Below are 17199 nucleotides of genomic sequence, written 5' to 3' on the forward strand. Positions count from 1 at the left end.
ATTTTAAGTGTAAAGAGACTGAATCACAGCCCAAGAAGTGTTGGTCATGTCCTGAAGCTTGTAAGTGGTGGGGCTGGCACTAACCTGCTTCTTGTCTGACTCAGGGGCTCATGCTTTCGGCCACTACAGGTTCTGTCCCTGTAACTGTGACTGGGCCTAACTGAAAGAAGAAAACGGTTTACGAAGAAAGCAGAGGAGAAAGGGCCAAAGGTAGGAATTTAGGCATTGTACTGTAGATAGAGCATGGTCCATGGAGGTTTTAGAGAGGAGAGGCATGACAGCAGTGTTCGAGCAGGCTCATCTGGCTGCAAGTGTAGGGTAGACTGGGAACTGGCGGGGGCCTGAGGTAGGAGTGTTATCTCTGGTCACTGCAGAAGGTAAGAGCCGAGGGAATTCAGGGCCAGACTTGGGGGGTGGGGGAGGCTGTAACGAAAGAGGAATCTGTGTGATTATCCCAGTGACCAAAGATTGCTTCCATCAGTGACAACCTCACAAACCTGGGCAACTGGAAGAAAAATGGCATCATGGGAAGAAATAATGACTACTGGTGTAGAGCTAAGAATTTGTCAGCCATTGTGTACAAAAAGTATTCTTTGTACCTGTGTTGCCCTTTCAGTACACATAGACAACACACACACACACCCTGATTCTGGCTCAGAGCCCCTCCTTATTCCTTTCATCCCCTTCCTAAGGCTGCCTCTCTGGGACCTTTAGAGTGACTGACTCATTCTAGGACTTTCCCACCTTCCCACCTTCAGCACGAAAAGTCCCACACTCCAGGAAATCCCAGTCCCAGGTTGGTCACCGTGCTTTCCAACCCTAGGGACTCAGAACTCTGGCTGCTGGGTTGGAACCCAACCAGTTAGCAGTGTGAGTGTGGGGCAAAATGGGGACAAGGTGTCAGGAGTCCTGTGGCTCTCAGAGATAGTCCAGGACTCAGAGAAGTCCAGGATAAGTCAAGGGATACTGGGGAGGGGACATTTCTTTGAGAGGCTTGAAAAGCAAGGAGCTGGCTCAGCTTCAAAGCAAAGATACCACAGTGGTGGCGGGTGCCCATTCTTTGAGGAACCCTAGAGAAGTACCTCCCTGCTGCCTAGAACAAGAAGACCACATGAACAGGACTCTTATGGAATCATCATAATATAATCACCCCTCAAACAAACACAACCACCTCTCCCCAACCAGGCATGAGCAAAGAACTTCCAGAGCAAATAATTCTTGTTAAGAAGGTACGATTTAGTCAAGTTAATTGGCTCTGAGCCATAATCTCCCTCCACTTGAGGCCTCCCAAATTCCTGTCCGGTGCTTCTACCTCCCATAATCAAACCTTGGATGAACAAAACTCAAGCCTCTCCCACCAAAATGGCCTCTAGATAGTGTATCCTCTGCCAGGTCCTAGAACAAGTGGGTGGGCATTAGGATCACCCGGAGGGCTTAAATGAAACGCAAATTGCAGGGCCCCACTGTTGTACTTTCTGATTTAGAAGGTCTAGGGTGGGGCCTGAGAATGTGCATTTGCAGGAAATTCCTAGGTTGCTGTTGGTCTAGGGACTACACTTGGAGAACCACAGCCCCAGAGCTCTGTATTTTGTGACATAAGCAACAATTCACTCATAGTCACTTCTTTCCACTGTGGGGGAATCATGAATATGTAGGACCGTTGCAGATAAAAACCAGTTTATTTAGCACACTTTATGTACCAGGCACTTGGTATTTCCTCACACTCTGACTTTCAGTCCTCACAACAGCCCTGTGAGGTAGGGATTGCTCCCATTTTACAGATGAGGGACCTGAGGCACAGATGTTGAGAGACCTGCCCAAGGTGACCCAACTCATGATGGCAGACTTCATTCTGCTATACGGTATTTAAGGAGCCTACTCAGTAAACAAAAAGAATTTGGGAAAACCCTATATAAAGGAGGTTTTTCAACCTCTGCTATACAGGTGTGAATGGTGTTGAGCAAGACCATAGGGCGGCAAGAATCATTTGTCCTGACGAATGGGCAAGGCATTCTGAGAGACCAAGAGTCCCCTGCAGATCCACATTTCAGTGAGCTGAGAGTCCCAGGCAGGGCTAGGGAGGAAGCAGCCAGGCGCAGCTGCCAGGATCTTAGAGGAGAAACCACAAGATCATGATTCTTGCGTGGCAAGTAGGGAATGACAGCCTTCTTTGGGGGCAGTGACCCTTGGTGGAAATACTGAGTAAACTGACATGGGGAAATGCTCATTACAACACCCAGTGCTGGAGCGGGGAAGGAGCACGGACATGGGAGCAGCACCCTAGGCGCCTGCTGAGGTCCCATCAGCAGGAGAGCCAGCAGGGGGGGAATGTGGAGATGCGTGAACCCTGCCACCTCCAGGCAGATGCTGGTAAGGGACTTCCCAAATGTCAACCCCCGTGACTCTTCTAGCAGTTGGAGGAGGTGAGACCACTGGGCAAAGGAGAAGTCAGAATGTGCACCAAATGACAGGAAACAAGGCAGGAGGGGCTGGGGCTAGAAGAAACAAGGTGAGAGCTGGGCTCAGGAAGATGTGAGCATCTATCAAGATGAAGGGTGGGACTCAGGCCTCATTCATCACCTGAACCCGTTCCTGAGCATAGAGTTCTGCTGGTGAATGAGTCCCCCAGAGCCAAAAAAGAGAGCAAGCCCTATATGCTCCCTTCTGGGTCTGTTTTAGTCTGAAAACCTGAACTTCTGTACAGTTCCCTCCGTAGCCTTGGTGGATTTTATTTTTCTTTACTGCCCCCAGAGGAAGCCATCTGCTTCAGAATCAAAGTGGACATGGGGCTCCTTTCTGTCATCAGGTCTCTGGGGCAAGAGGAATGGCCACCAGGGGTTTCTTTAATTATGGCTTTAGACTACAAGGTCTCAAGATATGCAAGGAAATGGGGGATGCACACATGGCCTTGTCCTGTGAGGGAAAGGTCCTCCATCATCTGGCCTGAGGTAGATGCTGGGGCCGAGGTCCCAGGATACCAGGGCCATTTGAGGCGCCCAGGAGATGGAGAGGGTGGGGTCTTCTGCTCCGTGTCTGGGGGAGGGGTGAGTTGGAGTGGCTCAGGTGACAAGGGGGATGATGCAGGGGTGGAGACAGAAGGCCAGCGGCTCTTGGAGCAGTGCTTGGAGGGCGCCTGACAGACAGGAGGCTTGAGGGGCCCGGCCCAGATTGGGAAAATGGCTGCGGGAACCCAGTTGACAGGTGTGGCTCCCTGATTCCTCCTCTCTGATCTTGCTGAGAAGGGAGAGAGAGGGGCACCTGTTACTCCTTTTTAGCAGCACAGCCCAAGCCCCCATCCCACCCATTCCTGCTCCCACTGCCCACCCGAGGCAGAAGGGAGCAGCGCTCGCTGTGGAAATCCCAGCCAGTTCTCCTGCGGGCCCCTCCCAGCATGCCAGTGGGCCTGGTTCCCTTACCAGAGCGAGGTGCAGAAGGCAAGAGTGGAGCTCCCGGGCTGCATCAGGCTGGGAGCCGCCTCTCAGAGTCTCCTGGAACACAGCAGCTGCCTCCTCAAAACGCTTTAGTCCCAGAGGGATTAGAAAGAGGAAAGTTTAGGTATCAAAGGGGTGAAGGAAATTAAAGCTGCCCCCTTCCTCAAACTGGCCTCAGCTCCTAGTACCACTGACACCGTGACACTGTGGTACTAGGAGCTTTACCAGAAAATGCCAGTATAGACCCAATCCCTGCCTCATGCAACTCAAATTCCACCTACGCTTCCAATCTCGGACCCCTTACCTGCAGTCCCATCAGGGCCTTGCCCAGGCGGAAAAGGCCCCGGGGCCAGCCAGGTCGCAGGGTAAGGGCCACCTGGGCATCGGCCAGGGCCCACATGGGCTGACCCAGCCGCTCATGGCAGAAAGAGCGGTTTCCAAATAACCTGATAAAGACAAAGTGGCCAAAAGTCTGGATCCTCAATGCTTTGCCTTGCCCTGACCTCCCAGCACAGTGGCCAAGCCCCCACTCACCGATGATCCCGGGGGTTGAGCTTCAAGGCCTGGGTGAAGAGAACCACAGCCTTGTGGTAGAAGCCATTTTGGGCAAAGCTGGTACCCAACGCTGAGGAGGAAAGAAGGTGGGAGGGTTCAGATGGGGCTGTCCCAGGGAGGGTAGGGTGAGGAAGGAGAGAGAGAGAGAGAATCTCACTTGCCAGCTCCTGGCTCTGGTGTAAGGCAGCTTCCAGCAGTCCCGGAGATGCCTAGGGATAGGGAGCAAAGTCAAGCAGGACTCAGGCCTCAGCTTCCCCAAATCCTTCTCCTTTATTCAAACAATGAATATTGCAGTCAGCATCACCCAACTTATGTAATTCTTATGACAGTTCTGCAAGAGGGTATCAGCCCTACCTTCCTGCAGAAGGAACTACCCAGGGTCAGGGTGTCAGTGATGGAGCCGGACCCCAGGTCTCTTAATCCTAGAGCCAGAGAACTCCTTCTACTGGTCACCTCACCTCTGCCTTAGGATTCTGCCTGGGGCTCTCTTCTATTGGAGAGCTCGCTTCCTCCTGGCCCATCTTCTCTTGGGGGCTCTGGCTTTTGCCTTGAGGCTCCTGGCTCAGTCCCTTCTCTCTGCGGGCACTGGGAGGCCAATCCCCAACCTTGCGCAAAGCCAGAGACACGAAAGTGCTAGATAGATCCAGTGAGTCCTGTGAGCAGAGAGGAAAGTTAGGAGAGGGTGGGGATGAAGTATGTCCTGGAGTAGGGGGAAGGGAAGGCGGGGGTGGGGGGGCTGGGCCGAGACCAAGAAGAGAAGGAAGGGGACTGTCACCTCTTCCTCACCACACTGTCCCTGAGGAGAGTTCCCGGGGCTGGATGGGGGGCTCCCATCCCCATTTGGGGTGGCCTTGACCTGGAGGGAAGGCAGATGGGGATCACCTTGAGCTGCCTGCCTTCTCAGCTCCCACCCTCCTGGCACCTAGTGTTCTTCAGACCTGCCTGCAGACACTCACCTTGGGCTCCCCACCCTCCTGCTCCAAGCGCTCCTGTCGCTTGCGATCCTTTTGACGCTGCAAATGATAGAGACGATGATGCTGATGATGTGTTTTGAACACTATATGTAAACACGCAGACACACACACACACACAACTTGTATCTTGAAGCCAATTCTTTATGTGAACAGTAGAGACTATAGGTTGTGTACTGGGTTAAGAGCTTTGCATACACTATCTCATTTAATCTCTGCAGGTCCATGAGGTAGGTTTTGTTGTTATCCTTGTGTTACAGCTGAAAAAGCAGACAGGAGAGTCACCAGGCAGAGGTCTCCCAGTAAGAAAGAGGCAGACTCCAACCCAGGCGGTATAGTGTGACTCCAGAACCACCACGCCGTATGGCTTCCACGAGACCCTCACCTCCAGGCTTCTGAGCCCCTGGGCCCTCTCGCAAGAGGATCCACTATGGGCCACCTTGAGTTCTTTCCTGTCCTCACAACGTGTCCCTCTTTCCCTCTCCCAAATCCCTCTGGGTTCCCACTCCTCCTGCCCTCTAGCTACCTTCTTCTTGAGTCGTTTCTTCTCTGCTTTCTGTTTCATGCGCTCCTCTTCAGCCACCAGCTCCTCAGCCAGCTGGTTGGCTTCCTGGAGAAGGAAAGGCAGGTGACAGGAAAAGAGAGAGAGCGACCAAGAAAGCCAAAGGGAGGCCAGCAGGATGGAAGGACCCTGAAAGGTCCTAATTAGGGGACAGATGAGGGAATCTGGCAGCCGGAAGAGCACTGGGAGAGGTGAAGCCCCTTGCTGACAGTCTCACCTCTTCGGTCAACAGGAGCTTCTGGGGCATGGCCACCTGAAGTAGGCTGTCTGAACCACCAGGGGCAGAGGCAGAGGGAGAGGCAGAGGCGGGGGGCCTAGGAGGGCAGGGCTCTGACCCTTGGGGAGGATATAGGAAGGACTTCCGGAGACCACAGTAGGTACCCAGTCCCTCGACCCCCTTGGCCATGTCACTCTGTCCAGGCGTTTTCCCCTCATCACAGAAATGTTCCAGGAGGTAATCTGTCAGGAGGGATAGGGAGAAGGGAAAGAAAAAGGTACATGAGAGAGAGGAGCATCTGAGGGCCAGCCCCCCCAGGGCACCAGCCTCGATCCCTGGGCCCGGCCCCTGCACGCCCCACCATGGTGCCACAGCTGTAGCCGCCCGCTGCTCCCGTCCATGTGGATCCGGTGCAGGCCCCGGGGATCACTCTCCACAAGCCGTCGGAGAAAATCCACTATGTCCTGGGAGGGGGAGGGGAGGGGAGGCTGGTGTTGGGGGCAGCTCTAGGAGAGAACGAGGGGCCTGGCTGGGTTGACCCCTCCACCGTGGCGACCGCAAACCAGCCCCCCAGCCTGGAGAACCTTACTGGCTGACCTCTCCCCACTCAGCGCCTGAAGACACGCTTCTCTGGTTTTCCTGGTATATCACCTCCTTCACTACTCTCTTGCTCCCAAGGGTTCTGTGTGGCCCTCAGCCCAGCCTTCTTCCTCATATAAGATCTCCCCTTGACCTGCCACTAGGTTGGCTACACTGAGGCTCAGAAAGAGACTTCTTACCTGCTCTTCCAGCTATGCCCCCTGTCATATCCTTGAATATGGGCAACCCTATAGAACCTACTCTGGAGCTACCTCATGCCTAAATGAGCGCAGTAGTTCCTGGCTGGCCTCTCCCCTGCATGTCATCTGTTTTCCCCAAAACCAAGCTCTCAGCAGTTACTTCCCTACTCAGAAACTTCCAGTAATCCCCCACTGCCAGGCCCATAGGCAGGAATGAGTTTAGCTCCTCAGCCTAGGATTTGGAGCCTTCCAAAAAGCTCCCTGGCTGACCCTCCTAATCTTCCCCTGTAATTTGCTCCTGCTTGGCTGCTGCTGTCCCTCAGCTATCAGGTTCCTTCTGGTGTTGGGATCTTCCCTCCAGCTGCCCCCAAAGCCCTCCTGGCTCAGAGCTTCTCACCACACCTTGTCTCATCTTCAAGGTCCAGTTCAAATTCCATCTTCCCTCAAACCTCTTCATCTCCAATGATCTCTGCCCTCATTCAACCAAGCTGTACTCACATAGTCTGTGTTGTACAGTTTAGAACCTTATTATCCACTGCTTTGTACTGCTCTCTCAATTGGTGAGAAGCATGGAACTGGAAAGAACACTTTGCTGCTTGCACCTTAGTTCTGGCTTTGCCACTGCCTGGCTGTTTGATTTTGGACAAGTCATTTAACCTCCCTGAACCTTGGCTTCATCATTCACAAAATGAGACAAGACTCTTCAAGGCTTCGCCTGTTACATTCTGTGGTTCTTAGGAGAATCATTTCCTCAGTTAGTGTCAGCTTTGGAGGAGGACAGGAGTCATCTTGTCCCTGTGTGGCCTATTCAGGCCTAAACAGAGCACACACCTGACTAGCTGGTGGCCCAGGACTGAGAAACTTAGAAGCCACATGAAACTCCAGAGGGCTAAACTGACACATAGGAAGGACTTCAGATCACGGAAGTATAGTCAACTTTCTAAACAGTTTTAGAGGCAGGGTATCCTTCAGGAGATAGTCCTGACTCAACAGCATCTTCATGGACACTGCTGTGTGCAGTCATCAAGTCTTACACTCAAATTCAATTTCCTCGTGGGTTTAATTCAGCTTCCTAACTGGCCCAGTCTAGCCATTTCTTTCTTTCTTCTTCTTTTTTTTTTTTTTTTTTAAGATTTTACTTTATTTATTTGAGGGAGAGAGAGAGAGAGCACAAGCTGGGGGAAAGGCAGAGGGAGAGAGAGAAGCAGGCTGCCTCAGCAGGGAGCCCGATACAGGGCTCAATCCCAGGACCCTGGGATCATGATCTGAGCCAAAGGCAGACACTTAACTGACTGAGCCACCCAGGCGTCCCCCAGTCTAGCCATTTCTAAAAACAAACAAAAAAGGCATTACTTTGACCTTCTACTTCTCCCCAAAGCACAGTCTATGCTACTCTCTTAATTCACCACATGGCCGAACACGATCTGCTCCCCAGTCCTCCATGAATCATCTCCTACCCTCTGGCCCCACCTCTAGCTACAGTGATCAGTGGTCTCCTCTAAAGTTCCTACAACACACCAAGTGTGCTCCTATCTCAGGGCTTTTGTCCTTGTTACTTCCTCTCCCTGGAATGCTCTTTCCCCAGTGAATGGCTCACCCCTTCAGATCCCTGCTTAAACCTTTCCCAGGAGGCCCTGACTACTCCCTTTAAAAAGAGAAACTCAACTTCATTCAGCACTTCCCATCCTTCTTGTTTTACTTTTCCTTGCATTTTTCATATTTGGCATACTATATTGTTTATTTGTTGACTGGCCGCCTCCACTAGATGCTTCTAATTCATTGACTAAAAGGTTTTTGTGTTTGGTTTACTGCTGTCTTCCCAGTACCTAACACAGTGCCTGGTACATTGGTGGTGCTCAGTGTGTTGAATGAGCAAAGGCACAGAGATTGGTGAGGAGACTATTCTATTAGAGATGCAGCCAGGAGCTGGGTCTGAAGAACCCTGTGTGACCCAGTGAGTTTGGACTTCGTCTTGTCAGTGATGTGAGTGGGCCTGATCTGGGGAGTGAAGCACTCAAGGGAAACAGCACTGGGGAAGGAGATGATTCTAGGGGTGGAATGTTTAGTTAGGAGGCCCCTATGACAGAAAGAATGAATTCTTAAACTAAGGCAGTGGCAGCAGGAGCAGGAATGGAAATGATGGGCTTGAGTCAAGAGACATTTCCAAAGTGGATTTTAGTGACTGACTAAATGTGTGAGGTAAAGGAAAGGGAGGATTATATACAATGATTCTCAGATTTCTGCATTAAGTAACGAGATGTCAGTTTGCATTATCAGCCAAAACTGTTAGAGGAAAAGCAGCCAACTTGCAAAGTAGATGAATTAACTGATGGACTTGCTGAGTTTGAGGTTTTAGAGATACCCAGGAAGCAGCTGGAAACACTGCTTCTCAAGTGCTCCCAAATCTGATGCTGTCCCTCCCTCAATAACCCTATCACCTACTTGAGGACATCCAAGCCCTTGTGCCAGACAAAGCATTTCATGCTACTTGCTGCCTTTTCCCCACTTCATTTCTTACACCACTCAGGTCTCACTTCAGTGAGGTTCTCTAAACTCTTCCTTGCCTTGGTGTCTTTGCTCGCACTCTTCCCTCTGTCCGTAAGATCTTACCCTAAGGAACTCCCACCCACTCCCTAATTCTCAACTCAGAGACCTTCGTCCGCCCAATCCTGCCCACTTCCACCACCCTCCATCTGCCAAGCGCTCCTCCAAGCCCGAGCCCGAGGCCACGCCTTCACCGAGCGCTCGGAGCCCAGTGGGCGCCCGGCTGCGGCGGGGCTCAGCACAGCTGGCTGGAAAGAGGCGTGACCGAGATAAACAGGGCAAGGGGGAGCTCGGAGTCCTTTTACCTCGGTGCCGTAGTCCTCAGGACCGAATTCCTGGCAGAGTTTGGGGACAGCAGCGACCCCCAGCGGGCAGCCAGGTCGCAGAGGACAGTCTATAGTAAAGGAAGGCGGTGGCGCGTGAAGGGGCGCGGGATGGATGGGCCGGAGCCTTCCGCCCACTGCGTGAAGCACAAGACCCTACTGAAAACAGGTAGACCCAAGTGGGGCTGTCCCTCCCCTCCTGGACCCCCTTCCCGTCTTGTCACACCTTACCTAGCTTTATCCGCCCCACTGTCTTCGGAATCGGCTCCATCTCCCATCGAGAGTGACCCGAAAGTGAAAGATGGTCTGGCATTCGATGCCGCCGGGGGGTGGAGTAGGACAGACTAGGCCGCCATCTTTGTTAGGGGCAGAAGCCTCCGATTACGGAGCGCAAGAGAGTCCACGGCGGTCCCAGCGGCTCCCGGGCTAGAGATGACGGCTCTTGGGACTGGGCGGAGTCCCGGCGGCAGCGGGCGTTGGGCAGTGCGGGGAGGTGGGAATCGTTAGGTTCGTTCCGGACACGGCGGCCCATGGCCCAGGCGTCTCGCTCCGGTGGCCTTCTGCCTCCGCTCGCTGCCGTGCCGCCGTTGACGGCGCAACCCGGAGGCGCTGTGGAGGAGCAGTGGGAGAGAAGGCAGGCGGGGACTCCTCGCGGGGACTTTCGTGGCTGGCCGTGGCTGCCGGTTGCCGGGAGCATCCCCCGCCTGGACCCGCGGCCCCGCGGAACTCGGGGAGGGCGGCCGTGGTGGGCGGCGCCGGCGGACGCAGGAGAGCACCAAGAGGAAGGCGCCGCGGACTCGTGGCGGGAGCCGGCAGCCGGCCGCCCGATCCCTCCCGCGCTGCAGCGTCTCCGGGCGGTGTTGCTGCGGCTGCATCGCGAGCGACAGCAGCTCCTCCATGCCCGGGACTGCGCCCGCCACCTACAGGCGGCCGTGCGCCTCCTGAGGGTGCTGAGTCCCAGTGCGCAGGTCCCCGGCCCCGGCCCCTTGCCTCCGCTCTGCCGCGACCTGCTACCGCACCCTTCCCGAGGGGCTGTCCTGCGAATCGGCCTACGGGAGACCCCCGTACGGCTCCTCCTGGCGCGCCCCGTCGGACTGGCCGCCCAGCGCCTGGATGCTGCCATCGAGATGCAGCTTCGGGCTCTGGGTCGCGAGCCGGCCAGCCCCGGCTTGTCCTCCCAACTTGCCGACGTGCTGCTGGCGCTTCCCGCCTACCACCAGCTGCAGGGAAAAGCCTTGAGCCATGTCCCCGGGGCAGCGCGTCCTTTCCCGCCGGCCCGTGTGCTCCGCCTCCTGACAAGGGAGCGGGGTTGCCAGGTGGCTGGTCAGCTAGATGAGGCGCTCAAGGGATCGGGCTTGCGGGATCAGCTCTGCAGTCGGTGCCAAGAGGAGCGGGAGCTGCTGCCCGGGCTGCTGGGGCTGCTGGGGGGCGTGGCGGATTCAGCTAGCAGTGGACTGGGGCTTGAAGGGGCTGGAGCCCTGTGGAGCCGGTACTGGACCCTGCTGTGGGCAGCTTGTGCTCAGAGTCTGGACCTAAGTCTAGGACCCTGGAGGGACCGCAGGGCAGCGGCACAACAGCTGAGTCAGGCACTGGGTCAGGGTGAGTGATGGGCCTGGGTGGGCATTTGGGAAGACTGGGATCTCTTTCTCCTCCCTAGCCACGTCACTCCCCTGCCAGCCAGACTGCAAAAGCAGGCCCTTTAGAATGAACACTACCACCCCCACGGCTTACTCCCACCCCTCTAACCCCCCTCCCCACCCGACAGGCTATAGCATCTGGGCTTTCAAGGCCAGTCTTGTTTTCCACTCAAGTCTTGAGTCTTGGTGGAAGCCTCCCCTCTTCCCCCATCATTGAGTGGGCAGTGGTTCTGGAAAAGAGAGGCCTTCTTTTCAGGCTCCAGAGCCATTTCTCCCACTAGCATCCCTGCCTCAGGAGTGTGAGAAGGAGTTGGCTTCTTTGTGTCGCAACCTATTTCATCAGTCTCTTATCTGGAGCTGGGACCAAGGTGAGAAGGAAGGGGCATTGGGAGTGAAACAGCCCCAGATTGCCCCTTCCTCATCAAACCCTATCCCTCATCCTCAGGTTTCTGCCAGGCCTTGGGATCTGCTGGTGAAGATCAGAGCAGCCTTCCCTCATCCTCTCATACCACTGAACTTTTGCAACAGCTCTTCCCTCCTCTCTTGGATGCCCTTCGAGAACCCAGGTCAGGGCTACTCCTCTGTCAGCCTCCAGGTGAGACAAGGTGCTGGGGATGGAGGAACAGAACAATTGAATATGTCCCCTTTATTCTTTTACTCTCTTCTGAAGCCTGCCCCCTCCCAGAGGGGTTTTGTGACCCCTCAGATACTCCATCCTCCTCTCCCCAGGTCCTGCACCACTTGCTCTGGGGCTCTGTACCCTGCAGACCACCTTGGTCTGGTTTTTGGGCAAAACTCAGCAGCATCTGGCAGCGTGGGCCCCAGGTTCCTTCCTGGTCCTGATCCAGAAGAACTTACCTGTGAGTAGCTAGCGAGTGGGAAGGGGAGCAGTCTGGGCTGGGCTCAAATCTCACTTCCTGTTTCTGCCAAAGCCTCTATTGCACGAGGCAGCAGCTCTGTCTAGACTGGCCTCAGAGGAAAGTTTGGCCCTGGAAGTGGAGCAGCAGCTGGGCCTGGAGATCCAGAAGCTAACTGCACAGATCCAGGTGAGAAGAGCAGGGGCCCTGACAGTGGCACTTTAAGAGTCAGTTCTGTGCCCAGTTTGGGGGTTGGGGTGGTGGTGGTGGTGGTGGTGGTGGTGGTGGTGGTGGTAGTTGTGGAACATTCCAGTGACTTGGAATCTCCTTGGAGTCTCTGCTGAATTTATTTTTTCTTGCTCTGTTCATTTTTTGTTCTCTCTTTCCTTAGCTTGTTACGGAAAACTTCAAACATATACACAATTAGAGAGAAGAGTATAATGGACCCCCATATTCCTACCACTGAGGCTTTAACAATTATCAACTCATGGTCAATTTTGTTTCACCTATATGTCAGGCTCTCATTTTGTGATGTTAATAGCCACTGATGATCACTGCCTAGGTCCATTATTTCATTAGGGGGTGCAAAGTGGTGATATTCCAATTCTATCATATCTTCTTCATTTATTAGTTGACTCACTCCTATAAAGTAAAATTTGCCCTCATTAATTACTTGGTTACTTTGAAGTATATTTTATAGAGAAAAAGCAAGATAAATGATTGACTCTTTCCTTTTACCTACTAGCTTTTTTTAAAAAAAAGCTTTTATTTATTTATTAGAGAGAGAGAGAGCACGAGCAGAAGGAGGGGCAGAGGGAGAGGGACAGGCAGACTCCTTGCTGAGCGCACAGAGGTGGGGGTGGGGGGCCTGGATCCAAGGACCCAAGATCATGACCTGAGCAAAAGTCAGCCACTTAACCACTGAACCACCCAGGGGCCCCTCCTTTTACTTACTAGCTTTGAGACGATGTTTGTCCTCTTTTCTACATATATCATTTACATTTTCATTAAAGTAATACATGTCCATAGTTTAAATGTGAAATAGGATATTATATTAGAAGGCTTCTAATGAAAAACATAGCACTTTAATTGCCCCCACCCCACCTCTGCTTCCTGTTCCACAGTGATAACCTTCATCCACTCTTGTCTGTCTTCTAATATTTTATTTTATTCTAAACTTATGAATAAAATTATTATACTTCTATTTTAATTTTTCCCCATTTTGCACAGTATCTGTTCCTACTATGGAAGATGTTTCTGTTTTTTTGTTTTCTCTTCCTGCCCAAGTTTCTCCTCTGCCCTGAACAGGGGCAAGGCTATAGAGTTCGGGCTTTGTCCCACTGCTCCTTTGCTCTCTGCACTCCTGCTTACCCACAGTGCTTTGGTGCTATGCGCTGCGCCTCCCCCCCCCACCCGGCAACACACACAGTTTAGCCCTAATCTACCATCTGCATCTGCCTGTTCCACCTCAATTTATTACTGCCTCCTTCAACTCAACATACCCCAGAGTAGGCTCCTCATGAGGATGTTGGACAGTGATGGCCATGGAAACTCTGAGGAAGGAAGGCCACGGCAGGCATGTCATTAGAGAGGCTCCATACAGGGTCTGTGGCTTGAGCTGGTGGCTAGGCAGCCTCAGATGAGTGGCAGGGGTTACTGGAGGTGGGAAGTTCATAGTTCCTTGAGGGAGTAGTGGGGAGATGACCTGACCAAAGCAGAAACTCCGTGTGTGTGCATGCACACACACGCGCACACACACGCACACACACACACATGCACACATGCACACACACGCATGCATGCACACACACATACGCATGCACACACACGCACGCACGCACACACATACACACGCATGCACACACACACTTTTGTCCAAGGTTGGGTGGGGGGTTGTGGAGGAGAAAGCAGGTTGGCATAAAATTGTGGAGGGCATTGAACACCAGCCCACAGAATTTGGGCTTTGTCTCATGAATGATGGAAAGCCATGGGAAGAGCAGGAGGGGAAGGGAGACCGTGATAGAGTCTGATCCAGCTATAGTGGTCAGGTTGGGAGGTGAGGAGATATAAGAGAAGGGTCTGGCTCTTGGTAGTTGTGAGAACAGGGATAGGGACAGTGTGCTTACCATGTGAACTAACCATTGTGGGAAGGACTCTGCATGCCTTGTTCCTCTGCCTGGTGATTGCACTGTTGGGTATCTGCTCTGGGCATCCACTGCATATGGCCCTGGGATGGGAAAGAAGAATCAGACGTTGTAAGTTCTCTCCCCAGCTGGACTGTGACATCCCAGACAGAAAGACTATTTCATAGTGTGACCTTGTGTGTCCTCAGAGTATTGAGTGCAGGGAGATTCCTAACAAATGTCAGTTGACAAAAGGGTCATTTCCTTGGCATAAATAAGAGGGAGTTTTGGTTTTCAGGAGAAGAGAGGAAGAATTTGGATTTAGGATAGGCTGTTTTCAGGATAGATATGTACCAGGAGCCGCTTGGGCTCCACTTCCCCCCATCCAGCCCCCAGACCCCTTCCTCTCCTCAGGCTAACAGGCATTCAGTCACCTTCTCTTTACAGAACTGCCACCACATTACCCATTTCTTGGGGTTCCTCTCCAAGATGGGCTGTAGAGAACCCTCCTCTTTTTTGCTCTCCCATTCCAAAAAGATAACCTGTCAAAGCACAGAAACCAAACCAGCACATGGGCCTTTTCTTGCTTTATAGTTTACTCTGGGGAAATGGAGGTAGGGTGTAAAAAATATTCAGTGTAAGGACATTCCAAAGTTCCTGAATCTCAGAAAGTTAGTTGTTGCTCCTGGTCTGCATATAGTTCCTGCCTTCCTTTCACGGATGTAGATCATACAATTCCCCCTTTCTTCAGCCTCTGCCTGTCTGTAGATCATGCAGACCCCTCTCTCTAGCATTTGCTTTGGAACATTCGTAGTGGTGAGGGTGTCTCCCTCTTTTTTTCCTGTTGATATTCCTAGAGAGTAAAATTACCCTGAAGGATTTCTGGACGCTGAACCAAGCTGAGGAGAGCAGGGTAATCCTATGGCAATTGTCTGTAATCTTTTTGGGGTCCAGGCCTTTAGGAAAACCCAATAAAAGCTAGGGCATCTCTCCTCAAAACCGCCCAAGCCCATAGAATTATGCACACAATTCTGTTCTAGGGCTTTATGGAAGCCAGGTTAAACACCTCAGATTTAGAAGAGCATCATAACTTGGCAAGTCCCTAACAGATAAGCCCCTTTTACTTTCTCCATATGTCCACAGCTCCTGCCTGAAGAGTCACTAAGTCTCTTTTTTCAAGAATGTCATAAACAAGCCACACAGGGCTTCAAACTCTACATGCCACGGGGTCGGTACTGGCGGCATCGTCTCTCTCCTGGTAACTCCTGTTCCCAGCGTCCCCTCCCACAGTTCCCAGGGGATAACAGCCTCCTGACCCTTCCAAATCCTAGCTCCACTCCTCTGTCTCCATCCTTGTCCTCGCCTTCTATGCCTCTGCAAATCCTATCATCTTCCCCCAAACACTGTTAGGGGCTCAGTGGATCTCCATAGCCTCATATCCTGTCCTTTCTCTTCTCTCACTCTAGAACTGCCCAGCATTCCTAGTGAGTATGCTGGGTTGGTGGTTCGCACTGTACTGGAGCCTGTGTTGCAAGGATTGCAGGGATTGCCACCCCAAGCCCAGGCCCCTGCCCTTGGCCAGGCACTGACAGCCATCCTGGGTGCCTGGCTTGACCACATCCTCGCGCATGGGATCCGGTTCAGGTGGGGAGAAAAGGAGGCAATGGCAGAGGGCTGAATGGAACTGGAAACGGGGAGGGGATAGGTGGGGCAGAGCAGTTCGAGAGGCAGTAGAGGCCGGTGGCCACATTGTACCTTGGCCTTCATTCAGCCTGCAGGGGGCGCTGCAGCTCAGACAAGACTTTGGAGTGGTCCGGCAGTTGCTGGAGGAGGAGCAGTGGGGCCTGTCCCCTGAACTTCGCCAGACTCTGCTCACCCTCAACATCTTCCAGAGGCTGGATGGGGCCCTGCTGTGTCTATTCCAGCAGCCCCTGCCCAAGCCTGAGGTCCAGAGGAGGGCTCCCTGTTGCTGTGAGTCACTCTTCCCCAACTCTAGGCTCTCTTTGCCCTGCCCCTTGCTACTTTATGTGCCCTACCTCCCATCCTCATCAGTGACCTCGTGTGGTTGTCAATAGTGGTCAAACCCCCTCCTCCTGCCCACTGCCTGTCTTCCCCTCCTGCCTTCCCAGGTACCTGCAATGAGGTCCAGTCCATGGAACTACCCAGCAGCAGCCTCAACAGCCTGGAAAGCTTGGAGCCCCCTCTTCGGCCTGGAGCACCCCCAGCCCAGACAGCTCAGCTGCTAAGCACACTGTGGGGAGGGGGACCTAGCCCAGAGGCTTACCTGGTGGGAAATCAGCAGGCCTGGCTTGCCCTGAGGCAGCACCAGCGCCCCCGTTGGCACTTGCCTTTTCTTTCCTGCCTGGGGATCAGTCCTGAATCCTGAGGAGCCTGGGACCAGGAGCCAGAAAGTCAGAGCTCCCCATCTGTGGCTGGAAAAGCCCAGACATTTAGAACTGCATATTAAAGAAGCCTACATTTGGGAACTTAGAAGAAAGGTGATCTGAGAACCACAAGCGACATAGAGCCTGGACTTATAAGCGAGGAATCCAAGATCAATCCAGTGCCTGCAATCCAGAGTAAAGAGCCAAACCACAGCCTGGAACCTGGAGGTCAGCATCCAAGGGAGGCTCAGGCCTAGTTCCCCAACAGTGAAGACCTCTCAGGGCTAGGCGCTGCGAGAAGGGCCATAGGGTTGGATCCCAGAGGAAAGGGAAAGAGAAAAACCAATAGAAAGCAGAGAGACTAGGATGCCACTTTTAAGTCCCAGGAGCCAGGCTAAACACTAAGTTAGTTCCTCAAGAACCACAGAGGTGGAATAGGCATTTCTACACTTGGATCAGTCCCGAGGGTTGTATTACCCTATACTCGCTGTCTCGTAACTATCTTCAGTCACTTAAGAATACTGGGCTAAAGGACCTTCACGTTTAAACTGTGGTTACTCAGAGTTCAACATGTTTAATCTTCAGTTACCAGAGTAGGGTTTACCCCCTGGTAGCTGTATAATCCCTGCCATGGTCGTGTCCTCACCGAAGGGACCAGCGCTTAAGATGGTGTTAACCTAGATCTGGCACAGCCGCGTACAGCGTACGGAAGGCGTAAAGGCTGCAGAAGACGGACGTGTTATCGGAGGGAGGCGCAACGGCTTTTGCAATATTTATCGGCTTCACCGTGGTACAAAAGGACTATTAATGATAGGT

At 53.0% G+C, this 17199-nt stretch overlaps 2 protein-coding genes across 8 annotated transcripts; one reads left to right on the top strand and one right to left on the bottom strand.

The window, feature by feature from the left end:
- Positions 1 to 1660: 1660 nt before the first annotated feature.
- TTC31 (tetratricopeptide repeat domain 31) lies at positions 1661 to 9751 on the bottom strand. Of its 5 annotated transcripts, none has more exons than XM_036087633.2 (13): positions 9614 to 9737; positions 9365 to 9453; positions 6098 to 6200; positions 5737 to 5978; positions 5484 to 5567; positions 4943 to 4999; positions 4762 to 4842; positions 4445 to 4639; positions 4144 to 4195; positions 3966 to 4056; positions 3736 to 3877; positions 3417 to 3518; positions 1661 to 3234 (listed from the first exon to the last, which is right to left on the bottom strand). In XM_036087633.2, exons 1-13 carry the CDS (start codon positions 9693 to 9695, stop codon positions 2935 to 2937), a joined length of 1620 nt encoding a protein of 539 aa, XP_035943526.1. In that variant the 5' UTR covers positions 9696 to 9737; the 3' UTR covers positions 1661 to 2934. The 5 variants fall into 5 exon arrangements, with proteins under 5 accessions (XP_035943526.1, XP_077912518.1, XP_035943530.1 ...); XM_078056392.1 differs by having other exon boundaries at positions 9365 to 9519; positions 9614 to 9695; XM_036087637.2 differs by lacking the exon at positions 6098 to 6200 and having other exon boundaries at positions 9614 to 9743.
- A 161-nt stretch (positions 9752 to 9912) lies between these two features.
- On the top strand, positions 9913 to 16396 carry CCDC142 (coiled-coil domain containing 142). 3 transcript variants are annotated; one of them, XM_036087617.2, is made up of 9 exons: positions 9913 to 10981; positions 11301 to 11387; positions 11465 to 11614; positions 11749 to 11879; positions 11952 to 12065; positions 15143 to 15257; positions 15466 to 15643; positions 15771 to 15970; positions 16129 to 16396. In XM_036087617.2, the coding sequence occupies exons 1-9, from the start codon at positions 9913 to 9915 to the stop codon at positions 16383 to 16385; spliced, it is 2301 nt and encodes a 766-aa protein (XP_035943510.2). In that variant the 3' UTR covers positions 16386 to 16396. The 3 variants fall into 3 exon arrangements, with proteins under 3 accessions (XP_035943510.2, XP_077912515.1, XP_035943511.2); XM_078056389.1 differs by having other exon boundaries at positions 15778 to 15970; positions 16129 to 16394; XM_036087618.2 differs by lacking the exon at positions 11301 to 11387.
- Positions 16397 to 17199: the final 803 nt, after the last annotated feature.

The sequence above is a fragment of the Halichoerus grypus genome, chromosome 10 (genome assembly GCF_964656455.1).
Source record: "Halichoerus grypus chromosome 10, mHalGry1.hap1.1, whole genome shotgun sequence".
Classification (NCBI taxonomy): domain Eukaryota; kingdom Metazoa; phylum Chordata; class Mammalia; order Carnivora; family Phocidae; genus Halichoerus; species Halichoerus grypus.

What these genes read in the sequence shown, in the direction of transcription:
- TTC31 (XM_078056392.1), bottom strand. Translation starts at nt 9,695, where the DNA reads ATGCCAGACCATCTTTCACTTTCGGGTCACTCTCGATGGGAGATGGAG. An exon ending in AGAAACGACTCAAGAAGAAG is followed by an intron (nt 5,000 to 5,483) that starts GTAGCTAGAGGG and finishes TATCATTTGCAG; the next exon opens with CGTCAAAAGGATCGCAAGCG. An exon ending in AGGCCCTGATGGGACTGCAG is followed by an intron (nt 3,519 to 3,735) that starts GTAAGGGGTCCG and finishes CTGGGACTAAAG; the next exon opens with CGTTTTGAGGAGGCAGCTGC.
- CCDC142 (XM_036087617.2), top strand. Translation starts at nt 9,913, where the DNA reads ATGGCCCAGGCGTCTCGCTCCGGTGGCCTTCTGCCTCCGCTCGCTGCC. An exon ending in TATCTGGAGCTGGGACCAAG is followed by an intron (nt 11,388 to 11,464) that starts GTGAGAAGGAAG and finishes CCTCATCCTCAG; the next exon opens with GTTTCTGCCAGGCCTTGGGA. An exon ending in ACTCCTCTGTCAGCCTCCAG is followed by an intron (nt 11,615 to 11,748) that starts GTGAGACAAGGT and finishes TCCTCTCCCCAG; the next exon opens with GTCCTGCACCACTTGCTCTG.